The sequence below is a fragment of the Microcebus murinus genome, chromosome 10 (genome assembly GCF_040939455.1).
Source record: "Microcebus murinus isolate Inina chromosome 10, M.murinus_Inina_mat1.0, whole genome shotgun sequence".
NCBI lineage: Eukaryota > Metazoa > Chordata > Mammalia > Primates > Cheirogaleidae > Microcebus > Microcebus murinus.
Genome location: NC_134113.1, coordinates 55100552 through 55119258, shown reverse-complemented (window position 1 = coordinate 55119258; position 18707 = coordinate 55100552). Strand labels below are relative to the sequence as shown.

The following is an 18707-nucleotide window of genomic DNA, read 5'->3' as shown; positions in this document are numbered from 1 at the left end:
CTCAAAATTTTTTTTCATTCATTCTTACAGATGAATCCTCAAGTTCCCAAAATAGCGTATTTATATTTTAATTGCCATTCAGTCAGATCGTTCAATTCAGAATCAATAGTATCATTTCCTCCTTCTGTATCATTCTACTACTTCAGAATTAACAAACACATTAATATTTATCCTAGACACAGGGATTCATAAGGGCACTGCCTTGCCTTATACTTTGCTTGTGTACCTCCTCCAATTTAAAGAACCTTTAGCTTTAACAATGATTTATCATTTACCTCTATTGGTGTTGTTTCAGGAATCTCTCTAAGAATCACAATACAACGCTTATGACTTGGTCTCACTTTCTCACCCTTCTCATCAACTTGTACCATGGGAGAGGCTGAAATTTAAAAAAAGAGTCTCACAAGAGTGACAATTCATGATACTAATAATGACATTTAAAAATTGTTTAATTTTCAACGGAATAAATTAGCAGAGGCTAAGTTAATATCCTAAAGAAATTAAGTTATAGAATCAAAGTTACAGTTATGACAAAAAAATTGAGATTTACATATAAAGAACACTGACAAAAGTTATTCATTAAATAATTATTCAGGGTATCCACTTTTTGATTTTGACATTGTGTTTAGATTGAAAAGAAGCCTTCAGAGAGCATACAACACATCTAAAACCAGGCAAATTTCCTGTATACAGGAAATTCTTCCTCAAGAGGTAACAAATGGGTGTTAACAGAAAGCAAGGTACTTGCATTAGCCAAACACTATTCTGGGGAATGTAATGAACTCTGATATGTGAGGAAATTCTTCTTAAAACTGAAGTCTAAAGCTGGGTGTGGTGACTCACACCTATAATCCTAGCACTCTGGGAGGCCAAGGCAGGAGGATCATTCAAGGTCAGGAGTTCGAAACCAGCCTGAACAAGAGCAAGACCCCATCTCTACTAAAAATAGAAAGAGATTAATTGGCCAACTACAAATATATAGAAAAAATGTAGTCGGCTATGGTGGCGCATGCCTGTAGTCCCAGCTACTAGGGAGGCTGAGGCAGAAGGATGGCTTAAGCCCAGGAGTATGAGGTTGCTGTGAGCTAAGGTTGACACCACGGCACTCTAGCACCGGTAACAAAGTGAGACTCTGTCTCAGAAAAAGAAAAAAAACAAACTGAAGTCTAAGAAGACCTTAAATCAAGAACTCTACAAAAATTATAAGCTGTCCTTGATTTCAACATATTTAATCTTACTACTATAGAGACCCAGGAGCCATCTTTTAGATGCTGATTTTGAGGAAATAGTGAATAAAGATAGTACCACATAGTCCAAACTTTTATTTCTAGTCCCTTCAGGGAGGTAATATGCCACACCTCTCTGGGAAGGTAAACAGAGAGAATAAAAGAAGCAGATAAGGGTGAAGGTTTGGGTATAAGTGTTAGGTTCCAAGTAGGGAACTCTATCTATATCTGCTAATTTTTTAAGTAGACAAGACTGTGTCATTTTAAGAAATGATGTCTGTACAAACCAATTAGAAATTAAATGTTAGTAATTTTCTAGGAATGGAAATCCTCTATTTCCATATTACTAGACTTGCTATACTTAACTTTTAAACATTATCAACATGTTTCATATAAAAGTGAAGATCTGCCTTTATTCAGTTAAGTAGTTTAAAAAAAAAAAACACTTCAGAGAAGTCCATAAGAAATTCTGATACAAGACACAAACTATACTAAAAATTCTTAGCATCTCAATAAAGAAATATAAATTCCTTACAGTTGCATGGTTTACTCCAGTGTGAAAAAAAAAGAAAAACATATTTTAAAAATAAATTAAAAAAAAAAGAAATATAAATTCTTTACGAGACTTTAGAGCAGTGTTTGTCAAACCTCAGGTTATAAAATCAGTTGAGAACAAAAGAAACAAGTTCATTACAAATATTTAGTGTTAACTATATAACAGACATTTCAGTTGTATATAGGTATACTATGTGCATTGTGCTGTGATGTAAAATGTACTTCTTAATTGGGTTCAAAAGTTTGAAATAGATTGCTTTAAAGGGTTTGATAAAGATATACAGCTTTCTAATATAATAGCCCAGAAAAATGACATTTAATTGCTTATACTTGCTATGTGGGCATCAAGGTGTGGAATTGACATAGAAACTGTATACATACACACACATGCAAAATCAGTAAAAATAACTTACTGGAACAAAACAGCAAAAAAGCAGGTGTGGAGAGGACAATTAAAAACAATTTCCTGTATAATCAGAAATGAAAACAATATTTTTAAAAATTTAAAAACAAGCTAAAAGGTCTTTTTACATACATCGCAACACTTCAAGAATTAGATCAGGGTCTGTGGTCAGCTTTTTTATTTCTTCCATGTTGGCAACTGTCCAAATTGGGACGAACTGATCACTATCCATTTGAGATATCAAGTAAAGATCCTTTGACAAATTTTCTCTGAAAGTGACAAAGAAAGCAATAAATAGTCCTATAAAACAAGCAATTCTTAAAAAGCACCTAAAAAGATCTACCTTATTCATGTTTGTCACTACGTCTAGGAAAACAATATTGTGCTATCAGAAATAACACAGTGAACTTTGAAATATTAGGTTAAAGATTTAATTTAAAAGATACCAACATAGTATATATAGATTAGATAGTATCAACTTTTACAGTTTCTAAATCCCCAAATACAACTGGTCCAGAAGTTCTGGATAAGAGATTTTATGAAATTATACTGATATGGAAAGACGCTTAATATTGAATAGTATGTTACCAAAATACTACATATAGTGTAGCTCTATTTTATAAACACTTGATTCCTAATGTTAAAATATACAAATTACCAAAACTGTAACTTATCTGTAAATTGGCTCATGAAGGATTTTCAATTTATAAATGTTTGCATTTTTATAAGCATGTTTGACTTCTGTAATTTAAAACATATACTTAAAATTAAAACAAAAGATTCAAATACATTAAAAAAACAAGCAAGAGGCCAGGCATGGTCACTCATGCCTGTAATCCTAGCACTTTGGGAAGCTGAGCTGGGAGGATCACGTGAGCCCAGGAGTTCAGGACCAGCCTGAGCAAAACAGCCATACCCTATCTCTATTTAAAAAAATGAAAAAAATAAAAAATAAAAAAAAAAAGCTGGGCATGCAGGTGCTCCCAACATATGGCTGATTTTCCCCATACCATACTTCCTGAATTCTAAGGAGGAAGGAGGGAGATTGGGAGCCAGGCTGAAATGGCAGAGTAAAATCTGTGTAGTCTTGTGATTAAGTCACAGAAGGAGAAATACTGCAACAAACACAAGTCTTCCCGAAAAGTCATATTTTGAAGCAGTATGGGCTAAGAGGCTAAAGAACTAGTCTCAAACCTCTGAAGAACAGATGTAAACCTCTTTGGTGTTTCAGGATTCAGGTGCCAAACTCTAAATCAAAAGTCTGAGAGGGCCCTGTATAGGAACAGAGATAAGCCAGAGATAGACAGAGTCTAATTAAAATGATTACTCAGCCCTGACCCAGTTCGATTCCAGACTGAATTGGAGCAATCAACATTTCACTCGACCCGCCTAACAAAAAAAAAGCTCAAACTCTGTATATAGGGAAAAATTATGCTACCTAAAGCTTATATGCTGCTTTTTTCCTTTTCAGACAGCGTTTTACTCCGTCACCCAGGTAAAGTGCAGTGACATCATTATAGCTCACTGAAACTTCAAACTCCTGGGCTGTAGCTATCCTCTGGACTCAGCCTCCCAAGTAGCTAGCTGGGACTACAGGCGCACACTACCACACCCAGCTAATATTGTTTTTTTTAAAAAAAAGAAAGAACCATCATTCTTTCATTGTATTTGACAGGTATTTTACATCTACTAAACAAACTCAACAAAGAGGAAATATTAATTTAAAAATATGACTATGTACCGTGAGAAACAAAATTCCAACTGTTTCTTCAGACACTCTTTTAGGTCTTCTGTAGAAATTGCTGAATTGCTTTCTCCTGATGGTAGAAAACAAGAAAGGAAAAAAAGTTAATATCAAGTTACCCATAGGTTATGAACCTATTATTATTATTATTATTATTATTTTTGAGACGGAGTCTAGCTCTGTTGCCCAGAATAGAGTGACATGGCATCAGTCTAGCTCACAGCAACCTCAAACTCCTGGGCTCATGCAATCCTTCTATCTCAGCCTCCCAAGTAGCTGGGACTACAGGCATGTGCCACCATTTCCGGCTAATTTTATACATATACATATTTTTTTTAAGTTGTCCAGCTAATTTCTTTCTATTTTTAGTAGAGACGGGGTCTCAATCTTGCTCAGGCTAGTCTCTAACTCCTGACCTTGAGCGACCCTCCGTCTCGGCCACCCAGAGTGCTAGGATTACAGGTGTGAGCCACCACACCTGGCCAAACCTTACTATTGTACTCAGAAATCACAAAGTATCCACAAAATAAAATCTACCACAAAACTATTTATTATTTTTAAAATTTGGATAGTTCAAAGCATAATTTCTTTCGTCCTATGTTTCTTCAGATAGATTTCATATCAGTTTAAGAGTTACATTATCATGAAATTACCAAAGCACCATTAATACCACGTTTCCTCGAAAATAACATAGGGTCTTATATTTATTTTTCCTCAAAAAGACACCCTAGGGCTTATTTTCAGGGGATGTGTTATTTTCCCCTCAAAGCCTCAGCTTCCAGCACGTGTAGGATGGCTGGGACCTGACAGGTGGAGTTAACCTTGTTGGTGGGGCTGCCCGCACCTTTCTGGTCACCTCCGGGTTAGTAGCTGTCACAATGGGGCATATGAGAAGGGCTGCTCGTCTTCTTTACCACTCCACGATGAAATGCATGGGTTGTGCAGATACGCTGTGTAGCCACACCCATCACTAGGTCTTATTTTCAGGGTAGGGCTTATATTGTACAAATGCATAGAAATCCTGCTAGGGCTTATTTTATGGGTAGGTCTTATTTTCGGGGGAAACACGGTACCAAAAGCATTTGGCTACCATATTGTAAAACATGGCTCTACACACTTTAAAAATGTGATAACTACTTATTCCTTTAATGAAAACTCAAGGAACAAAAGTAATAGTAATGTAAATTTGAAGACAGGAAGTAGCTAAACCAAGTGAGATATATTTATACAACCATATCTCTTACTGCTAGTAAATCTGAGGTAAAATCACATTCCTTAAATTTCTCTCTTTTAATATTCTTTCCTCCTCATTCCTTGATTTTAGAACAATATCCTCCTCTTAAGCATGTTTAAAACATTAAAACATCCAAAAGATCAGATCAACTCTCTAACAGGCTTCTATACTTTCTGTTGTTTAAACCCAGAACATGAGCCTCTTTTCAGGACTCAAGACTGGCAAACCATCACTCTCTCATTAGAATCTTACACAAAACATGACAGACTTAAAAAAGCATATAATGTGTCATCTTCTTAAAAAGCTTTAGTGATGGCTGGGCATGGTGGCTCATGCCTATAATCCTAGAACTCTGGGAGGTCGAGGTGGGAGGATTTGTTTGAGTTCAGGAATTGGAGACCAGCCTGAGCAAGAGGGAGACTAAAAATAGAAAAAATTCTACTAAAAATAGAAAAAATTAGCATGGTGGGGCATGCCTGTAGTCCCAGCTACTTGGCAGGCTGAGGCAAGAAAATTGCTCGAACTCAGGAGTCAGAAGTTGCTGTGAGCTAGGCTGCCAGCATAGCACTCTAGTCCACGTGACAGAGCAAGACTATCTCAAAAAAAAAAAAAGCTTTAGTAATAATATAGGCTAAGTTTCTTTTAAATACAAAGATAATAGGATACATAGGTTGAGTGTCCGAAATCTGAAAATATCTGAAGTCCAAAACACTTCTGGTTCCAAGCATTTAGGATAAGGGATAATCAGCCTGTATATACAAACTAAATTAACTTTGTCCATGATTTGACAATTGATTGTCTTACTACTCAAAAACCAAAGTGATATTAGATTAACTTCATTAAAAATTGATAAACATTCTTTCTATTTCTACATACAATATATGCAATCCTAATATAAAATTCATTCACCCAAATGCTAGTAAAATAAACAGTTCACTTAACTTTCCAATGTCATTTATAGAAAACTTGTTAAAACACCAACTGGCTACCAAAATCACGTAAACTACCTTTAAGTTCAAAGTAGCTAGCCAGTGGCAGCCAGCCTCGGTGGCTCACACCTATAATCTTAGCACTCTGGGAGGCAGAGGCGGGAGGACTGCTTGAGCAGTCTAGCAGGCTAGTTCAAGACTAGCCTGAGCAAGAGTGATACCCCGTCTCTACCAAAAAGAAAAAAAAAAAAAAAAAAAAAGCCGGGCGCGGTGGCTCACGCCTGTAATCCTAGCTCTCTGGGAGGCGGAGAAGGGCGGATTGCTCAAGGTCAGGAGTTCGAAACCAGCCTGAGCAAGAGCGAGACCTCGTCTCTACTATAAATAGAAAGAAATTAATTGGCCAACTAATATATATAGAAAAAATTAGCCGGGGATGGTGGCACATGCCTGTAGTCCCAGCTACTTGGGAGGCTGAGGCAGGAGGATTGCTTGAGCCCAGGAGTTTGAGGTTGCTGTGAGCTAGGCTGATGCCACGGCACTCACTCTAGCCTGGGCAACAAGTGAGACTCTGTCTCAAAAAAAAAAAAAAAAAAAAAAAATCAGCCAGGCATTGTGGCGCATGCCTGTAGTCCTAGCTACTTAGGAGGCTAAGGCAGAAGGATCGCTTAGTGCCCAGGAGTTAGAGGTTACAGTGACCTACAATGACACCACTGCACTCTACCCAGTGTAACAGGTGAGACTCTGTCTCAACAAAACAGAAGACAAAAAAAACCCCAAAGTAGCTTGTGGTTAGCTATATTATGACCACAGGTAGGAAGAAGAACTAACTAAGCACCTTAAATCATATATAAGTACAACTCCCACCACTTCTGAAATCACCTTACAAGTTGACAGACGTTAAAATTTAGTCCAAATATATATACAAGGTAACTGAGGACAAAAGCTCATCTACCTTGCCTGAAGTCACACAGCTACCTAAAAGCAGAAACAAATACCTACTGAGTATTACAATTATTTTTCAGAGAGATCCTGTAGATAATAGAAAAATAAAATACATAGTCATGGTTTGTGGTTGTTTTCAGTTTCTTTCTTTTTTGAGATGAGGTCTTGCTCTGTTGGCTGGGCTAGAGTGCAGTGGCATCATCAGAGCTCACTACACCCTCAAACTCCTGGGCTCAAGTGATCCTACTGTCTCAGCCGCCTGAGTAGCTAGCACTACAGGCGTGTACCACCGCACCCGGTTAATTTTTCTATTTTTTGTAGAGATGGGGTCTTGCTATGTTCCTCAGGCTGGTCTTAAACTCCCGGCCTCTAGTAAACCTCCCAAAGTGCTGGGATCACAGGCGTGAGCCACTATGCCAGCCAGTTTCTTTTAAATTTTGTCCTGTTTAAAATCCAAATGACTACTAATCCATGTTGATTAAAATAATTTGAAAAAAATTTTGCATGCTGAGTTGTAGCAGAGCCCACGTTTTCTGTTTTTTTGAGACAGAGTCTCACTCTGTTGCCCGGGCTAGAGTGCTGTGGCATCAACTTAGCTCACAGCAACCTCAAACTCCTGGGCTCAAGCAATCCTACTGCCTCAGCCTCCCAAGTAGCTGGGACTACAAGCGTGTGCCACCATGCCTGGCGAATTTTTCTATATATTTTTAGTTGGCCAATTAATTTCTTTCTATTTTTAGTAGAGACGGGATCTCGCTCTTGCTCAGGCTGGTTTCAAACTCCAGACCTTGAGTGATCCTCCCGGCTAGGCCACCTAGAGTGCTAGGATTACAGGCGTAAGCCACCATGCCTGGCCAGTGAATAATCTTTTTAAATCACAAATTTCATGTATGGGTATTTGAAAACAGTATTTATAGCAATCGCCTAACATTTCATTAACATAAACTTGTCAAATAAGAAAACAATGTTACAGGTTCAACAGAACAATGATAAACAGACTGTGGGATATGGGGAAAACTAGTGTACTGAATTCTCATTTTAATAATAAAAATCACTGCCGGGCGCGGTGGCTCACGCCTGTAATCCTAGCACTCTGGGAGGCTGAGGCGGGCGGATTGCTCGAGGTCAGGAGTTCAAAACCAGCCTGAGCAAGAGCGAGACCCCGTCTCTACTATAAAATAGAAAGAAATTAATTGGCCAACTGATATATATAGAAAAAATTAGCCGGGCATGGTGGTGCATGCCTGTAGTCCCAGCTACTAGGGAGGCTGAGGCAGAAGGATCGCTTGAGCCCAGGAGTTTGAGGTTGCTGTGAGCGAGGCTGACGCCACGGCACTCACTCTAGCCTGGGCAACAAGCGAGACTCTGTCTCAAAAAAAAAAAAAATAAATAAATAATAATAAAAATCATAAAGTTTACCAGAAACATCATATATTTGGTAACTCAGATCTTCTGGTCCTAAAATCATTCCATCAGTTGATTCTTCAATGCCTGTATTATTTCTTGTGGTTTCACAGGATGAAGAATACATTACTTCATACTCCTTACACATATCTTCTGATGGCTCTGTATTACCTATTTTAAAGAAAAGAAATTGAAAGTAAATAGAAATTCTTTAAATCCTATCTTCAGGAAACCCGGGTGGTATATCTTCTATAATAAGATTTTAGGAATTCTATTGTACTACTTGGGAAAATGTCCACATGGTTTTAAGTAAGAGTTATCTTCCCAAGGAAGTAAGTTTTGACCATTTTTAATAAGCTAAAATTATTAACAATAGCTAGAATTTATATAGCATTATCTTTGTATCACACTGCTCCATGTAGTTTATTTACTTAAGTCTCAGAAAATCCTATGCTATACATGATTATTATGGTTTCTGTTTTCCAGATGGAGGAAACAAGCACAGAAATGTTATTTTGCCCAAGGTCAGTGAGTCAACAGCAGAGTCAATCATGGCAGATCAAAACTAATTTACTTATTTTTTTATTTTTATTTATTTATTTTATTTTATTTATTTTTTTTTTTTTTTTGAGATATAGTCTAACTCTGTTGCCCCAGCTAGAGTGCCGTGGCGTCAGCCTAGCTCACAGCAACTTCAAACTACTGAGCTCAAGCAACCCCTTCTGCCTCAGCCTCCTGAGCAGCTGGGACTAAAGGCATTCACCACCATGTCCGGCTGATTCTTTCTATATATTTTTAGCTGGCCAATTAATTTCTTTCTATTTTTAGTAGAGACGGGGTCTTGCTCTTGCTCAGGCTGTTTCGAACTCCTGAACTTGAGCAATCCTCCCGCCTTGGGCTTCCACCATGCTAGGATTAAAGGTGTGAGCTACCTCGCTCAGCCTATTTTTATTTTTTTTGAGATAGAGTTATGCTCTGTCACCCTGGGTAGACTACAATGGCATCATCATGTTAGCTCATTGAAATCTCAAACTCCTGGGCTCAAGTGATCCTCCTTTCTCAGCCTTCTGGGTAGCACTTGCTACCATGGACTATAGGCACTTGCTACCATGCCCAACTAAGTTTTTAGTAGATACAGGGTCTTGCTCTTGCTCAGACTGGTCTAGAATTCCAACTCCTGAGCTCAAACAATCCTCCCACCTCAGCCTCCCAGGGTGCTAGGATTACAGGTGTGAGCCACTTCTCCCAGCCTCAAAACTAATTTATAAATATATTTATTATAAATGGGTTAGATGAAGAATAGCTACTACTTGAAAGCAGTGACAATCCATTCATGTTGGATAGACAAACTACATATTAAACAGTTATAAATATATTTAATCAAATAATCAAAGTATGTGCCCCAAAGTTCCATAACTGGTTTGGTCATACATTTAAGCAAAAAAATGTGATTTTTCTGAAGAAATATTTAAGACTTACCCTCAGGAAGAGATCCTGATGTGGCTGCTGTTTCATGCCAAGAGCTGTCACTTTCATGAGTTACTGGGGTGGCATCAGTACTTCCAGGAGGAATTTCTTGCCATACTTTGGCATTAGGATTTAAACCAGTTCCTTTAGATGTTACCTGCTAAATAATCAAAGGATCTATCTGTAAATTTTAGAAGTCAGGACAATTAAAATCACAAATTTAGATAAAAGGACTTTTGCATTACTGAAGTGTAGAAAAAAATAGTAATAATGTTAAATACTTAGTAATATGAAATAAATAATGTTAAAGTTTTTAATCAACTTGAAAATATAAAACTTTAGCTACCTATATAATGGAAAATATATATTTATAAAATACTATTAAAATAGAAATACTGCTTTACCCCCAACCTACTTGCAAACATTATAAAATTTATTCAAGCTGTTCATATACCTTTGAGACATGTGTGTCTGTGCATCTAGAGCAAATTTTTTAGTTATCTATAGAAGTTTTCCAGAGTAGATAATTGTTGCCATCTAAGCTGTGACATGTACCTTTGAGTCTGAATGATTCTATCACTGGAAATTAATCTGCCTTATATTGGAATGCTCTTTTCCATCTGTCCTGAAAGTATATGTTCTTTTTTTTTTTTTAGTCAGAGTCTCACTCTGTCGACCAGACTAGAGTGTCGAGGCATCAGCCTGGCTTACAGCAACCTCAAACTCCTAGGCTCAAGTGATCTTCCTGCCTCAGCCTCCCAGGTAGCTGGGACCACAGGCATGTGCCACCATGCCTGGCTAATTTTTTGTATATATTTTTAGTTGGTCAATTAATTTCTTTCTATTTTTAGTAGGGATGGGGGTCTCGCTCTTGCACTCTACCGAGCCTGGCCTGAAAGTGTATATTCTTAATATCCACAACAAAACTACATAACTATTTAAAATGCTGCCAGGCTGGGTGTGGTGGCTCATGCCTGTAATCCTAGCACTCTGGGAGGCAGGTGAATTGCTCAAGGTCAGGAGTTCAAAACCAGCCTGAGCAAGAGCGAGATCCCGTCTCTACTATAAATAGAAAAAAATTAATTGGCCAACTAATATATATATAGAAAAAAATTAGCTGGACATGGTGGTGCATGCCTGTAGTCCCAGCTATTCAGGAGGCTAAGGCAGCAGGATTGCTTGAGCCCAGGAGTTTGAGGTTGCTGTGAGCTAGGCTGACACCACGGCACTCACTCTAGCTTGGGCAACAAAGTGAGACTCTGTCTCAAAAATAAAATAAAATGCTGCCATTTAAAGCCGATCTTTTGCATGTATTATCTAATCACAGACATACAGAAGACAAAAAGAGAAACTGAGGTGGGGGGACACAGTGAGAAGAGAATGAAAAGGTGGCAGAAGGAAGAGGGGGTGGGATGCACAAATATACTTCTCTTGCCTCATCCAACCCAACAGCAGGGCTTGATCCTTGTAAAGTACATTAATGACCCTGCAAAAAGTTCATCACCTTTCCAGAAAGTTACTTTTGACTATCTTCTCAGCTGCAGGCCACTTGCCTGGATGGCAGGTACCAGAAGGTGGATCCAAAGGGCAGAGAATTAACTAACTCAAGCTTATAACCTACAGATACTGGGAATTCAGCTTTCAAGAAAAATAAGTGGCACACATTGAACCAATTATTAGGAAGCTGTCAAACTCCCTACCTTGAGGGAGTTAACATTGACCCTGGATAATAGGGTTTAAAAAAAAAAAATCAGCCTATAAGGTATCACCAATATCCAAATATAGCTAACCAAAGCAAAACTCTGTGTAGGCAGAACTACAGAGTAAACTTAAGACTCAGCTTCTGGGTGGCCTACCTGTAATTCCTAAAACTATATCCCATGAAACTCCCCTGTACTCTATTTCAAAAAAAATTTTTTTATTTTACTTTTATAGAGATGGGGTCTTGCTCTGTTATCTAGGCTGGAGTACAGTGGAGCAGTCTAGCTCACTGTAACCTTGAACTCCTGGGCTCAAGTGATCCTCCCGCCCCAGCCCCCAAGTAGTTAGGAGAACAGGCGTGTGCCATGATGCCCAAATAATTTCTTTTCTATTTTTTGTAGAGACACTGTCTCACTGGATTGTCCAGGCTGGTCTCAAACTCCTGGCCTCAATGATTCTCCTACTTCAGTCTCCTGAAGGTGCTGGGTTTATAAGTATGAGTCACTGCACCCAACTTTTCTCTTTTACTCTTCTAATGAACTAATTTTTTTACTTGAGTTTGAGTGAGTTTCCATACCATACAACTAATGTGACTTACATGTATGGACCAATGAAACCATACTATTTAATTACACTGTACTGTTTACCATATTTTTTTTTGTTTCCTGTTATCAACTGAAAAGAAAGCTTTCAAAACTCAATCTGGGGAAAAGAAGGATCAGACACAATGTTCTTTTCCATGTCTAGATTCATTCATATTCTGGGAGCAAGGGCTGAGCCTTGAAATAATGGTGGTAGTATATTTTATTACTGAAACTGTTTAGAATTTCCAGGTACAAGATAATAACAAACATATACCTTTTGTCAGTTTATTAATGTTTTAAAATTCTCTATGGAAAATACACCTTCTATCTGCCCACATGAAGGCAGTACTTTAACATCACTCTGCCTTTGGTAGGCCACTGATTTGAACCTGAGTTAACTGGTGAACGTTATTTGGAAATTTAGGGACAGTATAATTTCTTTTGTGTGTGTGATCATCTATTTTATTTTATTTTTTTGAGACAGAGTCTCACTTTGTTGCCCAGGCTAGAGTGAGCGCCGGCCGTGGCATCAACCTAGCTCACAACAACCTGAATCTCCTGGGCTGAAGCAATCCTACTGCCTCAGCCTCCCTAGTAGCTGGGACTACAGGCATGCACAACCATGCCCGGCTAATTTTTTCTATATATTTTTAGTTGGCTAATTAATTTTTTTCTATTTATAGTAGAGACGGGGTCTCCTTCTTGCTCAGGCTGGTTTCGAACTCCTGACCTGGAGCAATCTATCCGCCTGCCCTCCCAGAGAACTAGGATTACAGGCGAGGGCGCCTGGCCATGATAATCTATTTTAATGACACTTTACGTATTTACCAAAAAAAGGAAAAAGAAAAAACAGGCTGGGCACAGTGGCTCACGCCCGTAATCCTAGCACTCTGGGAGGCTGAGGAGGGAGGATTGCTCAAGTTCAGGAATTCGATACCAGCCTGAGCAAGAGCGAGGCCCTGTCTCTACTATAAATAGAAAGAAATTAACTGGCCAACTAATATATAGAGAGAAAAAATTAGCCAGGCATGGTGGTGCATGCCTGTAGTCCCAGCTACTCGGGAGGCTGAGGCAAAAGGATTGCTTGAGCCCAGGAATATGAGGTTGCTGTGAGCTAGGCTGACGCCATGGCACTCACTCTAGCCCGAGCAACAAAGCAAGACTGTCTCAAAAAAAAATAAAAAAAAATAATTGATAGCAAAATAGAAGTATGAAAAGCTTGTAACAGCCTACCTCTTCTGCCATGTGAACAGTATTTAATTTGATATCAAGCATTTTTCAGCAGTTCAAAATGTTCCTATTGGCATACTTATCCTCCCTCTTTCTTTCATTCTGAGAATAGCAGGTTATGTCCCTAACCAAGAAAAGGACAGATGGTGAGAGGTCAGCTCTCAGAAAGATATCAAACTTTGTAATCCTGATAAATATAAAGAGCACAATATTAATTTAGTAAATAAGATCTGCACATGAAAAAGATACAATGAAAGGGCCATATGCCTACTAGAAATGCCCCTAACTCATAGATAGGATTGCTATCCATAGTAGTATGTGGCTTTAGTAAAGCAAAATAGTTATTTCAGGGCGGTTTAACAACTACCATCTAAATACATAATGATTGGGGATCTAGAATCATTCCTAAATCCAAAACACAGCTCTTACATGACTATTGTGTAAGTGTGCAAAAATTTCTTAACTCATCTGAGCCTCAATTTTGTCAACTATAAATTGAGGTAAGGATTCCTTATTTTAAAAAGTAAATTCTATTAATGCTTGAAAAGCAGTTAACAGTATAAGTTACATCTTTTATAAAGCATGTTGGTTTTGAATGGAAGGCAATTTTGATGTCTTACTCTCAAAAGTACCAGACAAATACCAACATGTTCTATCAAAATAATTTCAAGGTGAAGTTAAATGAAAACTATCAAGTCAGCTCACGCCTGTAATCCTAGCACTCTGGGAGCTGAGGCTGGAGGATCACTTGAGCTCAGGAGTTCGAGATCAGCATGACCAAAAGCCAGATTCTATCTCTACAAAAAATAGAAAACTTAATTGGGCATGGTGACGAGTACCTATAGTCCCAGCTACTGGGAGGCTGAGGAAGGAGGATCACTTGAGCCCAGGAGTTTGAGGTTTCAGTAAGCAATGATGATGATGATGTCACTGCACTCTAGACAGAGTGAAAGAGTCTCAAATAACAAAAAATGCCCCACCTATAATTTCACAGAAATTACAGATAAAATCACAAAAGATAGATAAAAGATAGCTGACTATAGCATAATATAAAACTGCAACACAAAAAACTTTTTAAAAATACTAGGGAAGTAAAAAAATCAAGAAAAAAGTACACATATATGTACACAAATACAAAAATAAAGTACTATATCTTACTTATTAGATTAGCAAAGCACTTAAAAATAATTCCCAGGCTGGCATAAAATTGGCAAGCATCTTTTTTTATAGGAGACTATATAAAATGGTGCCAACTCATATTTACACATATTAGCATTACTTACAAAAATCAGGAAATGGAAATAACCCGAAGTCAGACAAGGAACAAAGGTAATCATCGTACATTCACTAGGTAAAGTATTATACAACCATTCAATACTATAGAGATATCACATTACCACATTCTATAAAACTGGAAGGAGTACTAATATATCGCAAAGAAAAAATTACTGTTTATTAAAGTATGACACACCTAATATCGTAAGATGTATCCCAATTTTCAAAGAAGTCAAAATGTATAAAATGTGCATAGTTGGGTCAACGAAACATGGAAAATTATAAAAAATGGGCCAGGCTCGGTGGCTCATGCCTGTAATCCTAGCACTCTGGGAGATCGAGGCGGGCAAATTGCTCGAGGTCAGGATTTCGAAACCAGCCTGAGCAAGAGCAAGACCCTGTCTCTACTATAAATAGAAGGAAATTAATTGGCCAACTAATATATATAGAAAAAAATTAGCTGGGCATGGTGGCGCATGCCTGTAGTCCCAGCTACTCGGGAGGCTGAGGCAGTAGGGTTGCTTGAGCCCAGAAGTTTGAGGTTGCTATGAGGTAGGCTGATGCCACGGCACTCACTCTAGCCTGGGCAACAAAGCGAGACTCTGTCTCAAAAAAATAAATAAATAAAAGAAAGTATAAAAAATGAAAAATGCTTTCACATAATACAGTTAAAAAAAATCCCATAATTACCATAACAAAACCAAATATGTTAAGCAGTTCTATAAGCTAGGCACCATACTGAGTACACATATCATTGCACCTATTTCTTTTTTTTTGGAGACAGAGTCTCACTCTGTCACCCCAACTAGAGTGCAGTGGCATGTTCACCGCTCACTGCAACTTCAAACTGCCAGGCTCAAGTGATCCTCCTGCTTCAGCCTCCTGAGTAGCTGTCACTACAGGCATGCATAATCACACTCAGCTATAGCTAATTTTCCTATTTTTTTGTAGAGACAGCATCTTGCTTTTACTCAGCCTTGCCTCAAACTCCTCATCTCAAGTGATTCTCCTGCCTCGGCCTCTCAGAATGCTAGGATTACAGGCATGCGCCACCATGCCTGGCATCACCTACTTCTTATAACAATCCATTTGCACAAGTATTTCCCTTTTACAGGTTACCCCATTATGAAAGCACACAGAAATAATATACCCAATTAAAGACAAAGAGAGATTGAAGTATGAATTCAGCATTCAAACCCAGGCAGCCTGATTCTAGAAAGAGAATTAACCACCCATTGATTACAACTCACTGATTATAACAATTGCAAAAAGTGCCTAAGCATGTGGATTATGGGCTGGAAGGGAACATGATCTGCCATATAACCAGTTCAGAGATAGATTGTTTTTCCCCTTATTAAAACATTCCATTAAGATACTGCTTTAAGTTTGAATTATAAAAACTATGAAACTTACTGTTATCAGGTGTTCAAAAAAATTATGAAACTTAAGGAAACTTATCACATCTATTGCAGATTTTTCAAACGAAAGCATAAGTGTGGGTGGCCAATACATGAAAATCAAATATTATTCTGTGCCTTTTGTGCCTCCATATATACAAAATATATGCTATTATTTTCATTTTATAAAACTCAATATTTGGCCAGGCGCGGTGGCTCATGCCTGTAATCCTAGCTCTCTGGGAGGCCGAGGCGGGCGGATTGTTCGAGGTCAGGAGTTCGAAACCAGCCTGAGCAAGAGCGAGACCCCGTCTCTACTATAAATAGAAAGAAACTAATTGGCCAACTAATATATATAAGAAAAAATTAGCCGGGCATTGTGGCACATGCCTGTAGTCCCAGCTACTTGGGAGGCTGAGACAGAAGGATCACTTGAGCCCAGGAGTTTGAAGTTGCTGTGAGCTAGGCTGACGCCACGGCACTCACTCTAGCCTAGGCAACAAAGCAAGACTCAGTCTCAAAAAAAAAAAAAAAAAAATTAAAAAAAAAAAAACTCAATATTTAAATTTACATAAACGTTGACCATTTTCTTTGATCATCACTTTCTTGTATTCCAGACATTTCTGAAATAGTTTTCCTTCTGCTCTAACGACATCATTCAAAGTTTTTAATAAATTCTCTCAAGTTGTGGTTTCTTTGAAAATACTTTTATTTTTATCCTCCATCCTTGCTATATACAGAATTCTCAATAGGCACATATTATCTTTCAAGCACATTAAAGATATTCACTGCTCTGTTTTGTACTATTTCTAAGAAGAAATTGGCCATCAGACTGCCATTTTTAATCTCTTTTCTCTCTGCCTGCTTAATCTTTTTCAATGGTATTTTGCAATCATTAAGTCAAAGCATGAAATTCTTTTTTATTTATTGCACTTGGGATCCACTGAGCTCCCTGAAATCTAATAGGTCTTTCATCAATTCTATAAAATTCTCAGCTGTTATCCTTCAAATATTGCCCCTCCATGACCTGTTCTATTACTTCCTTCTGAAACTCCAATAAAATATGTATCATGCTTTCTCATCCTATATTCCACATATCAACCTTTCTTTACCATATTTCACTTGTCTCTGTAGTTGTATTCTGAGCAATTTCTTATGATCTTTCTTCCAGTTCATCAATTCTCTCAAGCTGTTTCTAAGTTGCTGTTCAACTTCTCTAGTAAATTTTCATGCTCCCTTTTTATAGTTTTCATTTCTTAAAGTTCATTTTGGTTCTTTTTTCAAATCTGTCTGATCAAATTTTTTGTTTCCTTATCATCCTTTCAGTGTCTTCCTTTTCCCCTTAAGCATGTTAAAACATTACAATTTTATAGTTTGTATCTGATAATCCCACTATTTGTAGTCATTGAGGGCTTGATTTTGTGATTTGTTGTTTCTGCTAAATCACACTGACTTATATGCTTTATGATTTTAAATTATAGGCCTATTTTCCTTGGAACTTTGTGGGAATTTTATGGAATATGTTTAAATGGGCTCTTAAAGAGAATAGAGTGAAAAAAATGTGGTAGATATCTGCCTAGAAAGACTATCAAACCGGAATCACTTTAAAAGGTTCAACTGTCATTTCAACACAACAACAGATAATGTAAATTTTAGCTCTACTCTGGCATCAAAAAGGATTTGTGCTTAAAATTATCAGAGAAGATCAACCAAGAGCCATAGCTAAAACTGTCATGTTTCCTTTTCTCTGGGAAAGCTTGTTTTTCCTACTTTAACTTGCATCCTGCCTCTAAGCACTGCCCATTAAACCTCTGGGCCAGCAAGTATCAATAGATGCTAAGGGAAGCCCAGGTTTTATCACCAGTTTCTCTCTTTCAATAGTACTTTCTGACTGTTTTTGGTCTAAAGATTTCATTTGCTTTCTTAACAGATTAAAGCTCTGCTTTAAAAAAAAAAATTTTTTTTAAGTATAATGCATGTAAGTTAAAAACAAAAAAAAACCATTTTAATGTATTTTAAACAACATTTCTAGGTGTTTTCCAGAATATCTAATTCTAGAAAAAGAAGTACTAATATTTTGTCTTAAAGTTAAATTAGAGATATTCCAACAATTGAGACACAATATGGTATAACAGAAAAAAAATTAACTTTAATCTGTCACCCAATAATTATGTAATCATCTTCAGTTTCTTCATCTTTAAAAATATAATGCCTATACTTTATCGAAACTCCTAACAATTTCCATATACCTTGTGTACCCAATTTTATTTGTTTTAGTCAATGCTTCTTTTCTCTCTCGTTATTTGTTCTCTATTTTGTTACCACCACAATAGTTTAAGTATGTGTTCTTTGCATTTAGGAAGATGGCTCAAGAAAAGCAGAGACTAGGTCTTTCTCTTCTTTATGTCTGGCAACTATATTTACCATTCTGATGGCCTAAAAGATCAAACAGAGTAAATGATATCTTCCTTTTTCTCAGTTTAAAATGGAAGTTTTTCACTATGTACTGCTTCTTGGCTTTTGGTTTCAAGGCTGCTAACAGCTTTTACAATAACAGCAAAACCAACAACAAAATGCTAAATCTCTCAGAAGAGCAAAAGCATCTTTGAAGTAGCA

At 37.4% G+C, this 18707-nt stretch overlaps 1 protein-coding gene across 14 annotated transcripts in view; it reads right to left on the bottom strand.

Moving 5' to 3' along the window:
- LARP4 (La ribonucleoprotein 4) overlaps positions 1 to 18707 on the bottom strand; it is a 171837-nt gene that overhangs the window by 34530 nt on the left and 118600 nt on the right. For 10 of the 14 annotated variants that reach the window (XM_076007251.1, XM_076007252.1, XM_076007250.1 and 7 more), the window contains 5 exons: positions 9917 to 10064; positions 8453 to 8608; positions 3926 to 4001; positions 2317 to 2453; positions 276 to 379 (listed from right to left, as the gene is read on the bottom strand). In XM_076007251.1, coding sequence (XP_075863366.1) covers positions 276 to 379; positions 2317 to 2453; positions 3926 to 4001; positions 8453 to 8608; positions 9917 to 10064 — 621 coding nt within the window. Of the gene's footprint in view, positions 1 to 275; positions 380 to 2194; positions 2248 to 2316; positions 2454 to 3925; positions 4002 to 8452; positions 8609 to 9916; positions 10065 to 18707 lie in introns of all 14 variants that reach the window. The other 4 variants (XM_076007249.1, XM_076007258.1, XM_076007260.1 and 1 more) reach the window with 2 other exon arrangements.